Source organism: Meleagris gallopavo, chromosome 6, assembly GCF_905368555.1.
Source record: "Meleagris gallopavo chromosome 6, MGAL_WU_HG_1.1, whole genome shotgun sequence".
NCBI classification, from domain to species: Eukaryota; Metazoa; Chordata; class Aves; order Galliformes; family Phasianidae; genus Meleagris; species Meleagris gallopavo.
The window spans coordinates 15,386,768-15,404,193 of record NC_139409.1 but is presented as its reverse complement, the minus strand read 5'-3'; the positions used below and the strand labels follow the sequence as shown (position 1 = coordinate 15,404,193).

At 36.9% G+C, this 17,426-nt stretch overlaps 1 protein-coding gene across 4 annotated transcripts in view; it reads right to left on the bottom strand.

Annotated features, from left to right (window-relative positions):
- Window positions 1–17,426, bottom strand: part of MPP7 (MAGUK p55 scaffold protein 7) — a 141,594-nt gene that overhangs the window by 45,313 nt on the left and 78,855 nt on the right. For 3 of the 4 annotated variants that reach the window (XM_085227186.1, XM_085227183.1, XM_085227182.1), the window contains 2 exons: window positions 16,447–16,524; window positions 11,937–12,017 (listed from right to left, as the gene is read on the bottom strand). In XM_085227186.1, the coding sequence (XP_085083312.1) occupies window positions 11,937–12,017; window positions 16,447–16,524 (159 nt within the window). Of the gene's footprint in view, window positions 1–11,936; window positions 12,018–16,312; window positions 16,365–16,446; window positions 16,525–17,426 lie in introns of those variants that run through there. The other variant, XM_085227185.1, reaches the window with a different exon arrangement.

Sequence of the window (17,426 nt, the reverse complement as noted above, 5' to 3'; positions counted from 1 at the left end):
TTGAAAACATTTGAGGTTCTTTTTCTTAAACTGTTCTAAAACTTTAAATGTTTTTTTTTTAAATTGAGATTGTTATTGAAGAAAACAGTTCTACGGTTTGAAAAATATCATTTAAGTACACCGAATCCATTTTTGCTCCTATAAAACAATGACAAATTTCATATCATTTTTTCTTTTGTTTACATTTTGAGATCTACACGAATAAAAATACCTTCAATAATCATGAGCTGTGAGCACAGCTTCCTGTAAGTTTTTTATTTCTGACTATTTTAAAAATATCTCAATTTAGGCTTTGCTTTTCAGAAATATTTTGCCTTTACAACTCCATAAAAACATTTTAGAAAACAGCAAGTTGGACAAAGACATGAGAGAATGGATAAAGGAACAAAAGAACCTTTCTTTATCTACTTGAAAAAATCTAAGATTGGAAAATTAAGTAATTAAGAGTGAAGACTCTGTTTCTAAAGCTGAGGACTACAACTAACCTTCGGGAAAGCAGACAGCTGCAGCAGATTAAGCCATTGCCAATCCCTCTGCTTGTTACTTTGCCTATAGTGGAGATGGCTGTCCTGGCAGCAGTCAGCAAAACACCACAGAATGGCCATGACTTTGCTGCCCTGAACCACAGTTTGGATCATTGGCACAGGCCACATTTCCTGGCAGTTCTGAGCTGTATCAGGTGAGACTGAGACATTTTCCCACCTCTCTGCTTTGTTATGGTGATTGTAACTTCCAATGAGGCTGGAGGAGAACAGTGAGTTCACTTGCAAGCACAGCAATGTGACCCTCAGCTCACCTGGCAGGGCTCTCACTCTAGGGAGCTGTTGCTGTATTTTATTTCCCTTTGTGATAAGGTTACATGAGAAATACAGAAAGACAAGCTGAAAATATCAGTAGAAAAATTATTTCACGCTGGAAAGATTGATTTATGAGGAGATTGAATCCACTGAAGGACAGTGTCTGAGTACCAAAACAGAAGGAGGAGCGTAAGAGGCAGAAGAGTGAGTTACATGCAAGAATTCAGAATACAGCAGAATAAAACCAGCAGAGAGCTGAAACCCAGTGGTGATGGCATCCAGGTTATGGGCACAGAAAAGAAATGAGACTGGAGAACAGTTTAGAGAAGAAAGGACTAACAACATAAAGTAGTTAGAGTCGAGCTATATCATTAAGGACAACTGATAGGGCTAAATGAACAGGAATTTAGGCAAGAGAAAGGAGGAAAAAAGAGAACAACTCTTCTTGCTCTGCAGAAGAGCTAGTCTTCAAACTTGCTATTCTCAAGGAGTTCATAGGGTGGACTTCGCATAGCTGTAGTGCAGTGAAATACACATAGTACACAATGTTAAAGAAATCATTTAACTTCCAAAGAAATGACATGTTTCACACACTATTTAATCAACATAAGCAAAAAAGCTTTGACAGTGATGGTAAGAAAAATGAACAAAAAATTAAGTGTGATTTTCAATTTGCAACCAGAAAACCAACAGATGTATTAATATACAGAAGAAAAAAAAATACTATGGTTAATTTACTTCTTTCCATACCTCAAATATTGTATTTTCCTATATATCCTCTACAAATTCCCCAGTAAAGATATATTGTGTGAGAAGACAGAAGTTCGTATGTATATTATAGAAAAAGTATTCCATGTGTGTGACTGTCTCATCTGTTCTCAAAAAAAAGTTGCCCAAATGTTCATGCTTGTCCAGCTGGCAATTAAATTCCTTTCTCTTCCAACTTGACTTTCATGCAGTTGGGTCACAGTTCAAAATATTTAGTGATTCAAAATATTTAAAACACACACAACGCGTATGTGGTTTTCTGTTCTTAATATCTACCATATATTAATGACCTTAGCATAGCAGCAACTCAGTTGATCAATTGTAAATACATATTACTTTTTCCTCTTTCCTATCGTGGACTTTATTTCTGACTATATGAACTTCCTTTCACATAAGCATAATTTCCTTGCCTTAAAATGCAGTTTCTTAATTTCAAATTCACCAATCTGAACTGATGGATTTACCTGCAGCTGGTAGTCAGACAGCAATAGCCAAGTGAAAACTGAACTTTCGGCATCTTCAGACTCCTGCTTCCTTTCACTCACTGTTTGGATCCCCTGGAGATATTTCCAAAGTAAAACTATTCTCAGTGATCACAGAAGCATGCAGATCATCCATGTCATCTGGAAAAGGTGTTAATATTCTTCCAGGTGACAGCCCTATGTTTTCTTCGACTGTGGATCATGGTAGAATAACTTGTGATTTAAAACCAATACTGAAGAACCTGAACAAAATCTCTTTTACATTCACAACACAATTCTTGTAGCTAAACTGTTCTTGGCACCTTAGGTCCTATTTTAGTAACTTCCAAGGTCACAAAATAGGAAAATGCCTAGACAGCAGCCATCTTCCAATATGTTGATACATCAATTCCTTTTTTGAAGAGTTGGTAGCATCCTGACCATATTAAAACAATGGGTTGACTGCTTAGGCTTTAAGGATTTTAGTAAATGGGATTATATCAGGCTCGCAGCCAGTCATTAGTGGAGTTTCCCAGGGCTCTACTTTAGGACAAGTTCTCTTTAATGATTTTATAAACTATCTGGATGCAAGAGTCTAATGCATACTAACTGAATTTGCAGATTATACAAAACAGGGAGGAGCTATTGACTCCCTTGAAAGAGAGATCTTGCAGACAGAGCTTGGCAAATTAGTGGGCTGGAGAACCACCAACTACTTGAAGTTTAACAAGAGCAAGTGCTTGATTTGGCACTAGGAATGGGGTAGCCCCAGATTACATGCATGGACTGGAGGACGAGAGGCTGGAGGGCAGTCCTGCAGAAAGGGATCTGGGGGCTCTGGATGATGGCAAGGTGAATGTGAGCCAGCAGTGTGCCCTGGCAGCCAAAGGGCCAACCGTGCCCTGGTGTGCACCAGGCACAGCTCTGCCAGCAGGTCAGGGAGGGGTTGTCTGCTCTGCTCTGTGCGGCCTCAGCTCCAGCACTGGGTACAGTCTGGGCACCACATTTTAAGAAAGACATTAAAGAGTATTCAGAAGAGGACTACGAACACGGTGAAAGGCTGGAATACAAGCTCCTCACAGGGAGCAGAGGGGCAGCGCTGAGCTCTGCTCTGTGTGACAGCGACAGGGCCCGAGGGAACGGCATGGAGCTGTGTCAGGGGAGGGGCAGCTGGGGTCAGGGAATGGTTCTGCACCAGAGGGCGGTGGGCATGGAACGGGCTGCCCAGGGCTGTGGGCACGGCCCTGAGTGCTGAAGTTCAAGGAGTCTTTGGACACTGCTCTCAAACATTGGATTTGGATGATGCTGTGTGGAGCCTGGCAGGTCCTTTTCGACTCGGGATATTCTATAATGAGACTACTATGATATATGTCTGCAGAAGTAACATGAATCTTTTCTTAGCTGGATACTACCTGAAGATCATGCCCCACATAAATCAAGTCAAAATATCGACTAAATAAAAGGGGAGGATGCAGTTGCTCTTTCTGAGCAAGTGTCTTTGAGATCTGTCCCAGCTTTTATTTTGACAAGAGCATGCTTAAAACCTTAAAAAAAAACAAAAACCTCTACTGTCTGTGAAGCTAAATGAATTTGTATATATACAGAATCCTAATATACAAATATTAATCCAGTTTAGTTTGTTAAGATGATTGGTCTTGCCTGCTTTGGAATTTTCCCACATTGAAAACCTTGAAGTAGTCTTTCCACAAATCAGTTGCACTAAATTCAGGCATTGTTCTGAAAAGCTGAAAAGCTGCAGTCAGAATGATTTTCACCATTTCATTACTAGGTCTTACATTACTAGTGTTTCAGTACTTAGCAGTGTTGTAATTAAAGAACTAAAAAATATTAAAGTAGATGTAGTACAATAGTATAAACCCTGACTTCTAAACACTTCTTTAGAAAGGCCAGCAATGTATCAAGAACAAAGCTGACAAATTCTCCTGAATTTCCAAAATATTTATGATTAACAAATCTATAAACCATGCAATCATGGGAAGAGATGTACAGTCTTGCCACTGACTGGAAATTCAGCAATAAACAGAAAGGGAGAAAAATGATAAAAAATAATTGTGACATTGTACTGGACCACTGTTGAAAAGATTCATCAATGAACTAGAAGTGGGAAGACTGTTTAATTAGTGTATAGAGAGTTCAGATAGAATATGGACTGGCAACTGGAAGGAAAAAGCACAACTGAAGGAAAAAGCAGCATAAAAAGATGACAACTGGTTTTCACTGGCAAAGGCACTATTTGTTTCACATTGTGCAGTTTTTCCATTTTCACTAGCTGAAAAGAACTGCAACTTCAAGGGGATGTGGTATTATCCATAGTGATTTTTTCCTCTTCATATATTGCCAGCTTCAGTAGCATTGCCAACTTTTATGTGCTGTAGGTGAATGCTATATATACACCATTCAGAAATCTTACATGTGTTACAGAGGATTAATTAGTGTGGTAAAGACTGTATGTGTAGCCAAGGAATTTTTTTGATTTGCTTTTCCATTACATTTTTCTAATTATTATTTTCTCCTGCCAACCTGTCTGGCTTCACTTGTGTTTATTTTATCTATCACTTTGTTTATTATACCTTAGCTGCCAACGAGCATTTTCATTTCCATACATCTAAGGTGATTGCAACACAGGCTTTCCACTTGACCTCAGATCTGTTAACATGAGAGACAGACCTGAGAGCCATTCCAGAATAATGTTTTGTTTGTTACTTAAATCTACTCACGCAGTATTATTTCAGTTCCCTTCTATCATTTTACATCTGTGTTGTATGGCATGCTGTATACTGTTATATGTATACTCTGTCAGTTCCTACCACATTCAGAGTGTGCTGCAACTGCTTTCTAATTTTCTGTCTCATATGAAAAATCAGTGCTTTTTTGCTGTTATTAGAAGGGCAATATTGTTATTACATATCAATTTTACTTCTTCCATTCTAATAACAATAACATTCCAAAAACATAGATAGCAACATATCCTCCCAGAGCTTCTCATCCAAAGAAGTTTCGTACAGAAAAACTCATTTAAACTGTGGGTACAAGTGGAAATTGAAATAGGAAGTCAAGATCTAAAGCTGGAAAATCAGGGATAGAATGTATTTTTCCACTAGTGAGGTTGCCAAGATGTGTGAGGGAGGGTTTCCCTACTTTCTTTTTTTTTTTTTTTTTCCTTTTCAAAAAACACACCAAAATAGCCTTTGATCTGTCTATCCAAATAACAGGGACATTTCTTTTAAGATAAGTATATGAAATCACCTCAGCCTCCCTGCTCTCCTTCTTTCTCCTTGGCTCCCTCTTTTGCAAATAAAGGCAGGAAATACTGGGTAGAAGGAGCTCACTCATGTCCTAACAAAGACTTCCTGGCACTGTCTACTCTCCCAGCTTCATGGTCGGTGTGCTCAGGACGTCTGCTGGCTACCAGCGTTATCAAATCATCATTGCTGTGTTCCTTGCTTACAGTTGTGGAAATGTCAATATACTGGTTAGGTGGAAAATGAACAATTCTTTCTTGCTGATGGTATTTCATAGCATACCACCCAAAATCAAGCACATTCTTGCTGATTTAGTATTGGCCTCTGATTTTGCAAATGAGTATTAGGTCACTTCTCTGTTGACATATGAAGTACATTGTGCTCCAGCTCACCATATTAATAAACTACACTACAGTAAAATCTTTTAGCCAGTTCTACCAGCAAACCTCAAAGACCACTGACAAGTAAATAGTTACAAATTATGGTCAATTATGCTTCCCAAACAAATACTGCAGACCGTGTTACCGTACGTGAGCATGAATATTTCATTAAAAGAAGAAAAGTTTCCCAGGACGTGAGTAAAAAAGGAGAACATTGGTGCTGTCAGAGTCAAAAGGTCCTTCAAGTGCTTGGGATGCAGTAACAGCACAAATGGAGCTCAGATGTTAACTGATCTGAAATTTGTGTTTGGCTTTTCCACATGCAAGACCTGAACAGTTGTAGGCAAATCCCAACAATTTCCAGCGGAAAATGTTGACTTTGCGGAAACCACATATTTCAATGAAAAAGCCCTGATGGAAAATCCTCAGCAAGTCTAAAAACAAAGGAAATGGTGGAAAGAGAACAAGGTTTAGGTTCAGATTTTTTATAATTATGTTACAATAAAAGTTTCATAAAATTTTCGAAGAGAAAACAGATTTGACTTAGTATTATTATAGCCCAATGTGTTCCTTAAATGCTTCGCATGTTACAGTTCTCGTAGAAAAAATGCCTGCTGTTTCCTGCCTAGTAAATTATATTGTCATTTTTTGCCACTAACTGCAAGGCAGCTTTATAAAGCTCTACTGATAAAAGCTTAAAATGTTTTTTTTTTTTTTTTTTTTTTTTTTTTTTTAACAAAACGAGCGCCACTTTGATCCCAACAGTCTATTAGGACACCATACAAATCTAGGAAGCCTCAGACAGCACAGGTACCAGCAGCAGTTGTTCACCAAGTAAAAACCAGGCTTTACAAACTTCTAATGAAGTAGTTGAAAAACAAACAGGATAGGGCAATGAAAAAGCTACACTTTAAGCTAAAAGAAGCACTTTTTTTTTTTTTTAATGAAACCTAAATAAATATAGGGAACACTTAAATGAAGAATAAAGCTGCTCTAGTTTCACTGTCTGCAGTTTTCATTTTAACTCATGGTTACATTCTGAAGGAAAGCCAAGAATGTACTTATTAGATGAAAATGTTTACTAATGCAAATTGTTTATGCTTGGTGAAATTGAAAGTTAAATGCATTTCAAATGAACTGCAAATAAAACAGCAAGTTTTATTTATATTTATCTACGTATATAAAACCTTTGTACAGTTTTCTGGTACATGCATTTCTGGTATATGCCATTTCAAGGCAATTAAAAAAAAAATCAAAGCATCATAGTGTAAAGAATTGGTATTTCTTTGAATGTCACATTGTAGTTGTCCTCGAATAAGTTAATCTGAAAACATTCCCAGTCATATAAGAGAGGTTTTCCCTTTACTCTGCAACTTATCTTCAAATTACTTCCAAAATTCTATACATTCTACAGTAATAAAAGCAAAGCCAAGAAAAATACTTAAAGAATGTCCATGGCTTGTTCCCTGCATAGCTACAGGTACAGCTCCCAAAGTGTTCCAAATAATTTACATTCCCTTATACCCCGATGCACTGAAGTCATTCACAGTTGTGCCTTGTGCCCTTGTTTATGTACCTGCTTCATGTTTCTAACTAGCAGTTGGCAACCCTTTCACTGCACATAAACAGAAGATAAACTCTGCTGAAATAGACAGAACCACCCCTGGCATTCTTTGGAGGTTAAAAAAGTTTAATTTCTTTCAGGTCATAAGATGTATAAACATCCTTCAGAATAGTTTTAGCACAGTGGCAAAAGTTTTTAAAATAAGTACTGTTCTGCTTAGTATACTGATGACTGCAAAAAAATACAATTTTATATTAATTTAAATTGCACTAAATTGATCATAACAGGGAATAACTTCAAATAATAAATTTCTCATTTTAATACATGATGATTAAAAAAGTAACTGCTGTTACAAACACAAAGTAAAGAGCAAGTGAGGTACAAATGAAATATCCAGAGTCTGTGTCAAAGTGAGTATAACTGAGATAAAATCGTTCAATGAACTAAAAGATGGTCCATTATTTTTACAGCCTTTATTACCAATGCAGTTTACAGATGCATTAAGGAAAAAAGTACCTAAAATGTTAATTCCTACAGTTGATTGCAAAAAGAATAGTTTTTACAGCTTATCTGCAAATTCACCTTCCTAGTTCAAAATATTTGAATATATCTTTAAAAAATCGTAGAGAATTTTCTGGAGAAAAAGATGCTCCCATTTTTCCTACTTCCTTCTAAAAAGCAAAGCAGATTGTTGGTAAATAATACTGCTCCACGGCTATTTCTGTTTTCATATTTCCTTGAAAAACACATACTGAAAAAAAGATACAATATCTACAACAGAAATACTTTAGGAGAAATATTCTTTATATTCTCTACGGAGCAGGTTAGAACTGTAGGCAAAGTTCTAAGTCATGACAATGAAATTTCCTTTATATTTGAAATGAAGAACTTACACTGAGAATGGAATCTGAAGAATTTTGATCAGTTCAGGTTTCCCAAACATACAGTTGAATATAAATTAGTGGAGCATTTCTCAACAGCACATCAATACTCAACACACGCCCCTTCACTGCTCTCAATGGAGTCCAGAACATGTACTCACATAACAGAAAGACAGAAAACATTCACTTTCTAAATTCATCTTTGGCTAAAAAGTACAGGGGATCAAAGTCCTACCATTAATTCTTAAAAATACTTTTTTAATTTTACTGTTGATTCAATCCCCTCTCCCACCCCGCCCCCAAACGAGAACTCTCCAACACTAGCAGTACTTCAGTGTAAATGTCCTGTCCATCAGTAAAACTGAAATGTAAAACACAAATCTTGAACACACAAACAATCCTTTAAATGTTTCCTTCATAAAATAAGTAAGGTAAGCTTGAAGGGGAGTGAAAAATAATCTAATTCATGGTTACACCTCAGAAACTATGAATGTCTTAAAAAGTCATTCCAGGAACTGAGAAGAAAGCCAGAGGCAGGTTGCAGTATTCAGCTTCCAGCCAGACCAGGAATTATCACCTTTAAATGCAGCACATTACCCTAACTTGTACAGAATCAAACCTTACACACAGCAGCGTGGTCCTTCATTGCCCCGCGCTCAGCGCTTATAATGAAAAGAGCGGATTGCTGTTTTCTGTAATATCACACAGGTTATCTAACATGCAATGAAGGTAAGCATCAGCTTCTGTGTCAAATAAATATAAAGTATTAAAAAAAGCCATAACACAGTCAGATTAAGGGCCACAACTGTCTGTCAGCAAACTGACTTGGCCTACAGCTAGCTTGCCACGCTTAGCTTTGAGCTAATTACTCTATTGCAACTGAATAAAAACACACAAATAAAATGCCCACATACCACACTGCCGTAGGAAACACAGCAATAGAAGTTTCAATACAACTAGCTCTACTTATTTGCCACCATTCAAGCTTCCACAAGTTAAATTCTTGAGCTGCTTTTTAACAAACAACTGGGAAGAGCTTTTATACCTGCATACATACACACTAGAAGTGTAAACATTTATTAACAGCTTGCTAAACTGATTTGATTACACATTTGGGGTTATGACACAAATCATCTGAATTAAGTGCTTTGCTGCACTTAGATTTTCTGAAAGTGAGATGACTGCACATTCTGGTGAGTTAAGTTCTGGATTGCTTAAAAATGAAGTACTGCATTCGATTTGATTCAGGCTGTAAGATATAGGAACACCAAACTTCTTGTTGATAGCTCTATCAAGGTATAGCACACACATAAACAAACCTACCTGATGTCTTCTCACCCAACAAAACCTTCTAACAAATTCCAGGACATTTTGAAAATCTCAGGTCTGATAAATGTAATTTTTCTTGTTTAGAGTATCTCACTATGGATTGAAACCATTAAACAATAAAAACATTATGCACACAATCAAAGCTGTATGTATTGGATGGAAATGCTCAGAAATGTATTTAACAAAATACGGTAACACCAAATGAGAGCATGTAAATATTCATGTAATCATACAGTTGCTGCAAAGACTTTACACAACCAAACCTCTGCAAGCAGTACTGTAGTGCAGTAAATTTATCCTAGCTATCTATTACGGTGCCATGAATGTGCTACAGAAGAGCTGGAGGCAGTGGAAGCTCTCCTGCTGGCTCTAGATAGCACTGTGGTTATGAGCCAGGTCAGGAGAGGAAAGTTTCCCCTGCAGAGTAAAACACAGATGGCTTAAATCAATCCCAAATTAAGCCATATACAAATTTTCAGATAAAGCCTATATAGCATCATTGGAAAACATGCATCAGTTATCCCAAGTAATTTCAGATGCATGGAAAAGTTTTGTTCTGGACATCATTTTGTCCTAGGAATCTAGAAGGGAAACAAATCCTCTCTAAGCATCAGCCTAATAGTGAAGGGCGAGAAAATCTTTAGCAAGGTACTACATTAGCTCTGATTCAAGTGAACAGATTAAGAGCATCTCAAGAGAATAACTAGAAAACTGAGTCCCAACTCCTTCATTCTTTTCCCCTTCTGTCTAAGAGAAAGGAGGAGAAACCATCTAAATGGCCTGTGAAATGCATGCAGCACACTTGCCTTGTCAACATGATGGAGACAGCTGTGATATTTACCATCTCTTCCAATCATGTCTGACAGGAGATGGTGAGTAGAGAAGACAATCTCTAGAAAGAATAGCAGGCATACTGACAGTTTTTCCCCCAGCACATACAAGCTATGCAGGGCAGAGAAAGCTGTCCCTTGCTCTGGATGAGCTGGTGTGACTATGAAAAGGTCTTGGGACTCTACAGCCACCAGTTCCTCTTCCTACAGCTAAGGAAGATATCTGCTAAATTACTGCATATGTTCAAGCTTATTAACCCTACTAAATGTATGGCAACTCTTTTCCTAAAATGCTGTTAAGATGAGAATCTAACAGCTTAAATGTAGCAGTGAGAGTGAGAGAAACACAGAGGGACAGCAAGACACTGAGTGAAGGAGAGAAAGCATGTAAGAGCGAGAGGGGAAGATAGCAAAGGGAGGGGAAGGAGGCTGAAAGAGAGAGAAAGAGGGAGAAATGCAGTAGTGATAAACCAGTTATCTTCGGATTCAACCCACTAAAGCTTTGGAAGCATGGCATGCATGGGCCATCGCTAAAAACATATCCCCTGAGGAGTGACGCTGAGGATCTCTGCAATTTGATGCACCAACTTTTTGTCTTGTAATAAGCTATTGCCATTACTCAATCCTTCAGAGATAAAACAGCTGGTCACTTTGTAAACTACAGAACAACCAACTGTGCAAAAAGCTTTAAAAAGGAGGCAAAACTTCGCTTTAAAGTGTTACAGCATTTTAAATTTATCGTGGTATGTCAGTTTTTTACATGTATTTTATAGGGAATATAAAGAAGAAACTGTCTCACAGAATACTCCTTTCCACACCACAGTTTTTCCTCTAAATTTATCAACTGCTGCATTTAATTAGCAATGCAAAATGCACTTAGAGCACTAAGTTGCTTGTTATTCTTTCTTTGTTCTTCAGAATGGAAAAATAGTGTGCATTAACAACAGTACACAAGAGGTTCTGACTGGATATAAGGAAACAATTCTTACTATGAAGATAATTAGGAACTGGAACGGGCTGCACGGAGATGCTGTGGAATGTCTGTTCCCAGGCATTTCCAAGATCTGGTTGGGACAGAGCCCAGAGCAACCTGCTCTGAACTCAGTGTAGACCCTGCTTTGAGCAGGATGATGGACTATGGACAAGACAACCTCCCAAGATCCCTTTCAACCTGAGTTACTCTCTATAGCTCTGAGGCTACTGACAGACGCACTGTGGTGAACCCCAGAAACTTGACAGGAAGTTTTCAAAATTATAATTTTTTGAAAATATCCATCAGGAGTCTTCTTCTAAATATCAGGTCATACCATTTATGCACAGTGCAATTAAACCAACAGCATGACTGATCTTTCAGTAAATGCACTTTTAAAATAAATTTATGAAGACTATGCAATAAAATAATCTACAGAAAAAAAAGTATTTTGCCACATGAGTTGTAAATAAACAATGGCCTTCCACTGATTTCATTTTATAAATGTTGGTAACAGCATAATTTACTGGCCACGTTAAATGTGTTCCTTCATAAATAGTATTTCCTATTAACATAGGAAATCCTTTCTTGGAAATGCATGCAGTTATTAAGACAGACCAAACCCACACAGCCCGAGAAAGCAGCTGCACACACCCTTGCAGTCAGTGCTCTGCAGGTGCAACACATCCTCACCTTGAGATTGGGTTTTGACAGCAGTTTCAGCAGTTCTCTGATCTCGCTGTTCAGTGGCTTGCTCTGCAGCTCCTCAGCCAGCTGTGGGGGAGATTGAATTGACACGGAGACAGTTAGAAAGGCATTGTTTTACCCAGTGCATCAGTGACAACCAAGAATCTATCTTGTTCAAGGTTATTACTTTCCAGTGCGTTCAAACAGAAGCCAGCATGAAGAAAAACACCATCAATCACCATGCTTCTCTTTCTGGCCCTCAGCGGACTAGATTTAAGCCAGGCCTTTCGGCTCAGTTTAACACAAGTAATCATTTCTGGCAACAGTGCAGCCAGATCACATTCTGATTTATAGCAATGAGGGCAAATCCCAGCACTTCATTTAAGTGAACGGTCCTTCGCGTGCAGACAAAGGACTGCTTGTAAAAATGACTGGATCAAACTTTGACACTGTCTATAAAAAACAGTTTTGAATGAGGTGGTGAAATCCACACTGCTTCCAAAAACCCACAGTAGCTGTGCTGTTTAGGAGTGGGATAAGAAAGCAAAGTGCCCCTACAGTGCAAGCAATCTGAACCTTTTATTATGTTTACACATACACTGGAAGCAGCTTGTTAAATGTGAAGCAGGTTAAACATAATATACTTTATAACAGGTCATCAGCAATTCAAGGCCCTGAAATGCACAGACTATGTCCTAACAACAAGGTCAGTAATTTATGTTTGGTTATATTACAAAATTGTGGTTCGGTGAACAATAGAGCAGCAGTCTAACTTTTAATCCCATGGCTATTTGGCTCATGTTTTTAGTTTTTCTTATCACGACATTCTCAGCTAATTTGGACTCAAGAGGCATATTTTACTACAGGATTTCAGACCGACTGTTTTTCCAGAAGTAGGAAAAACTAAAACATATTTCAGAGCACTGAACTTTAGTTTAAGATTCTGAAGCTACGTGGCTCATAATCCAAAATGTGATTTCAGATAATCACTCGTTTTCTTTGCACTAAATCAGTATCATAAAAACACTTCTAAGAAAAATTGGTTATTTGGAGCCAGTAATTTTATTCATCTAGCTTAATTTTTAAGTCTTACTTGCAATTTATATAAGTTTTCAATATAAGCCTGTACTGAAATACATTTTGCATAATAATATATAGTAGACAAGTCTAGAAGCAGTTATAGACAACATCAAACATGGTTTGAATACTTTTTTTAAGCTTCAACAGAGGGCTAACAGAACTGACAGAAAAATTTCACATGTACACTCCCAAAGCCTTATACCTATAATTCATAGACAAAAATGTTCAGATATAATTAATGTTGATCTTAACATCATTCGGGTAATCATACAGAAAGATTAGAAAACAACTGCTGTACGGAAGGGCAGAATGAAATACATTCAAGCCCATAAAGCCAAATACTGAAGTAATCCGACTGCAATTTAGTCTGCATGTTCTATGGAAAAGCTCTGCAAAACCGACAATAATCTGTGATAGGAATGACAGCAGTTCAATGACACAGGTTCCCCTTTGCTCCTTTTTCATTTTTTACCTTCTCATCACAGAATAAAATCTATTAATTAGTGTATTATTGATCAGGACTATCCATCAGTCAGCAAGAATGACCACTCAGTATTCCTCTCTCGGATGATGTCCATGAGCAGTTTAAACTTCTGAGCTCTTTGCTCTGATGGTGCAAATGTAAATGTGGGTACATAACAGCAAGAGTATTATTGCTTTAACAGATGTTCAAATCTCATCGTAATTTAGAAAATACTTGTTCAGAAATGAAAAAATTAAAAACTTGTTTTCACTCACATCATTTATAAGAGTTTTCCAAATACTCCCATAAGAGTCCTAAATGCACACACAACGCCTTGTGATATCCAGAGAAGCAGGAAGGCAGAACTGCATTACCACATCTGCAAACACCTATCACCAGAGCTGCTTGCTTGCGTTTAGCATTTTTTGGACTGGATTTTTATTGTTTTATTTTTACTGTTGCTAGCAGCAGTACAATGAATATGGAATATTTTGGATCACCTCACGTGCCAAAGACTGCAGGAAGAGCTGATAGAGAAACTCTTCTAAGATTCTCTGTTGAAGGATCCACAACATTTTACCAAATCCTTCATGAAAACTTTGGAGAAAGAAAAATAAAATAGAGGAGGGATGAAGATTCGGAGTGAGGCTAGAGAGATGGAGAACACTGTGGTTAGAGAGTTTGAAGTTTATCGAGGAAGTTCTGAAACCTCTTTTGTCAGTATTGCATTTCTAGCAGCCTAGAAGCATTATGTGAAGACTTCATCTATAGTTTCAACAACATTTATGTTATTTGCTTGAAATCAAGAAAACTGCAAACACTGCTGCTCCAAAATAAGAGGCAAACAGAATCTCTGATGGAAAATTCACCAACAGTGAGGTGTGAGAAAGAATAGCAGCAAGGAACAAGAAAACCTTCAGAAAATAAGCCCAGTCACAATCACTACCTCTAAAATTGATTCAAAAATTAATACCAAACACAAGAATAAAAATACACTCCTTAAACAGTTTCTAGTTACACTAGCACCATCCCAAATTCACGTTTTAAATAGGAAATATGTACTTGATAGTAAGAATATTTCCTTTGTATAACTACAGAACTAGGGGGGGGGGGGGGGGGAAATGGTAATTTAAAGCCTACTGAAATAAGCTGTTCCATCACAAACATGCATTTCAGTCCCTGAAGCTGACACTTAGTTAGATGAATGGGCCAAAAACTGAGTAATGCTTCAATCGTAAAACTCCATGCATTTGGGGAGCACAAAAATCACTGTATGTAAATCCACTTCCTCAAAGCTTGCTGATAGCTACTAAAACGCACAAAATCCTGCAAAATGCAGGCCTGACCTCAGCTGCCAAAGGACATCCCAGTTCCATAGGATGGTGCCCATAAAACCAGCTGTTCAACCACACATAAGCGACAACAAAGTGCCTGCAATAGGATCGTTAAAAAAAAAGCTATGCTTGGAAACAGCAGATGTCTAGAGATATTCATGTTCCAACATATGAACATTTTAAAAATACTGCCTTGTATAAATAGGCATAATAAAACATCCTTGGAGTAAGGAAAGAAAAAGCTGATTTCTCTTAAACTGAAGAGTGAGAGACTACTTCAATTTGGGGATATCCAACACTATATATTTTAAATGGAGCTGAACAAAGAATGAGGTTGCTCAGCATTTCTGAAAATATCAAGAATTATGTTTTGCATCCAAAAATAAGAAATGATTCTTATTAAGAATTTTAGCCCAGAGATCCATAAAACAAATGTTAACAAGGATTATTAATATGTCATCAGGAACTTAATGAAGAGAATTTCAACTGGGTTTCTAATTTTCAAAATTACTATCAACATTATTCAAAACTACTTGAAGGTTAAAAAAATATCACTAATTTATGCCTGATGTCAAAACTGATGCATTATTATATTTGGTATGTTATAGGATATAGCTCTCCTCCTACTGAAGTATGATTAAATTACATTATATCCCTTTTTCAATAGCCTTCAAATGTTTAATTTATTTTTTTCTTTAAAATGTTATCATTCTACATTTACAACATTAACAATTTGTATAATTTGAAAAACTATGAATTATATTAAAAATGGTTATGATTTTAAAACATCTATAAAATATTTGAAGTTTCAAACATGCTGTATTTGAAACAGATCCTAATACCTATGCCCTTTTCCAAGAAAACAACCAGAGATCATCAGGTGCAACAAAGATTTCTGGATTTCACCTAAACCACAGTTTATTAAACATTTCTCTGTCCTGGCCTACCTCAGGTTCAGTCATAGTTTATACAGGTGTGTGCACAATTCATCTGAATCCTAGAATTAACCATATAGAAAGAAATGGCAGGTTGGATTTTTTTTTTTTAAATAAAAATTATAGTAACAGGAAATTAACTACTCCATCAATGGTGACCACTTCTACCATTTATTTTTTGGTTATGAAGGTAATTTGGAAAGCTCCAATATCCATAAATCACTACTGTAGGTTCTTTTAAATAACTTTTTTTTTTTTTTTTCAACAAGCCCTCTTCCTAAGCATTTCATATGCTTCATTTCTGTAGTATTATCTATCATTTTTCATGCTCTGTCAGCAGGACTGCTATCTCATTTGTCTTTATTTTTCCAAAGCATTCCTCTTGTCTGTGACTTTCTCAAAACACTAATAGTTGACAGCTTTTTCCCTCCCAGTAGAATTCCAACCTGTAATTTCTATTACGTAGTCACTACAGCAGAACAAGAGACTATCTAACATGCAGTGTTTTTATAACAGGCAAGTGAATAAAAATCAAAGTAATATCAGCAACAAGCCCAGTGATGACAGCACCTTTGGAAACATTTGCAGCTTCTTATGATTTCAGCTCAGAGGATTACATTCATATGCTTGCACTATGAGGAGCTTTGCTTGCAGACAGTTTTTTGGGAGACTTGGTACCAGTGATCTCAGCAGGGGACACTTACATCATCTGCCAAGGCTGCTGCACTGTGGAGTATGGGCACAGGGTTCTGTTTTTCGTAATAATGCAGTTTTTCATGAATCTAGAAGACAATAGTACAAAATGATCAGTTTATTTAGCAGCACAAGAAACATTACAAAACATCCCTGTTGAGCTACTGATCTGCTGAGTGCCTGTAACTAGAGAAATATCCTTACAGTAACCTACAGGCAGCAATCATGTACATGTAATTCATCATCATCCTCTGTTGAAGTGCTAAGAATATGAAATCAGATGGAAAAAATGCTCAGTATGTAGACCAACCCACAGAAAAACTAAACATTTGTGATTTTTCTCTCCCAGTTTTCTATGTCCATATTTCTAACATATTGCTTTAAGTATCAATTACATTTTATATTGCTGCTGAAAACACAAAGCATAAAGTGTTTATCCCCAAGATGGATATAAAAAGCCCTGTAAATTATGATTTATGAAGTGAAATAATAGCCTGCCACCCACATCTTGACAGACAGGTTGGTGTAGTCGCTGCCGTCATTAGAATAATTCAGAAACAAGGGTAAAGTAGTGCTAATATGAACTCTAACACATCTGAAAGAAAAAGGCAGTTCTTCAGCAAGTTAAAGTCAGTTAGGAACATGTAAAGTTTTTAATGAGGAGTCATCAACATTAAAAATGCAGCATGCTTTGCTTCTCTCAAAAGGGGAAAGGATATACCATCACTTAAATATACAACTTCTTCCCTCCTCCACAAGTCATTCATTTCAAAATTTAGATCTTTTTCCAGTGTGAAAGCTTAAACAAGCCAAAATACTTTAAAGCTTCTAACAAGTTTCTTAGAAGTTATTTCAGAACAACACAGATTGATATATTAAGTCTCCAATTTCATTTACATGATTTTCCTCAAGATACACAGATGTACTAATCTGAATTTAGATGAAAAAAAACAGAAGACAATAGTAGTCTGACTTGACGCAAATGCGTCTC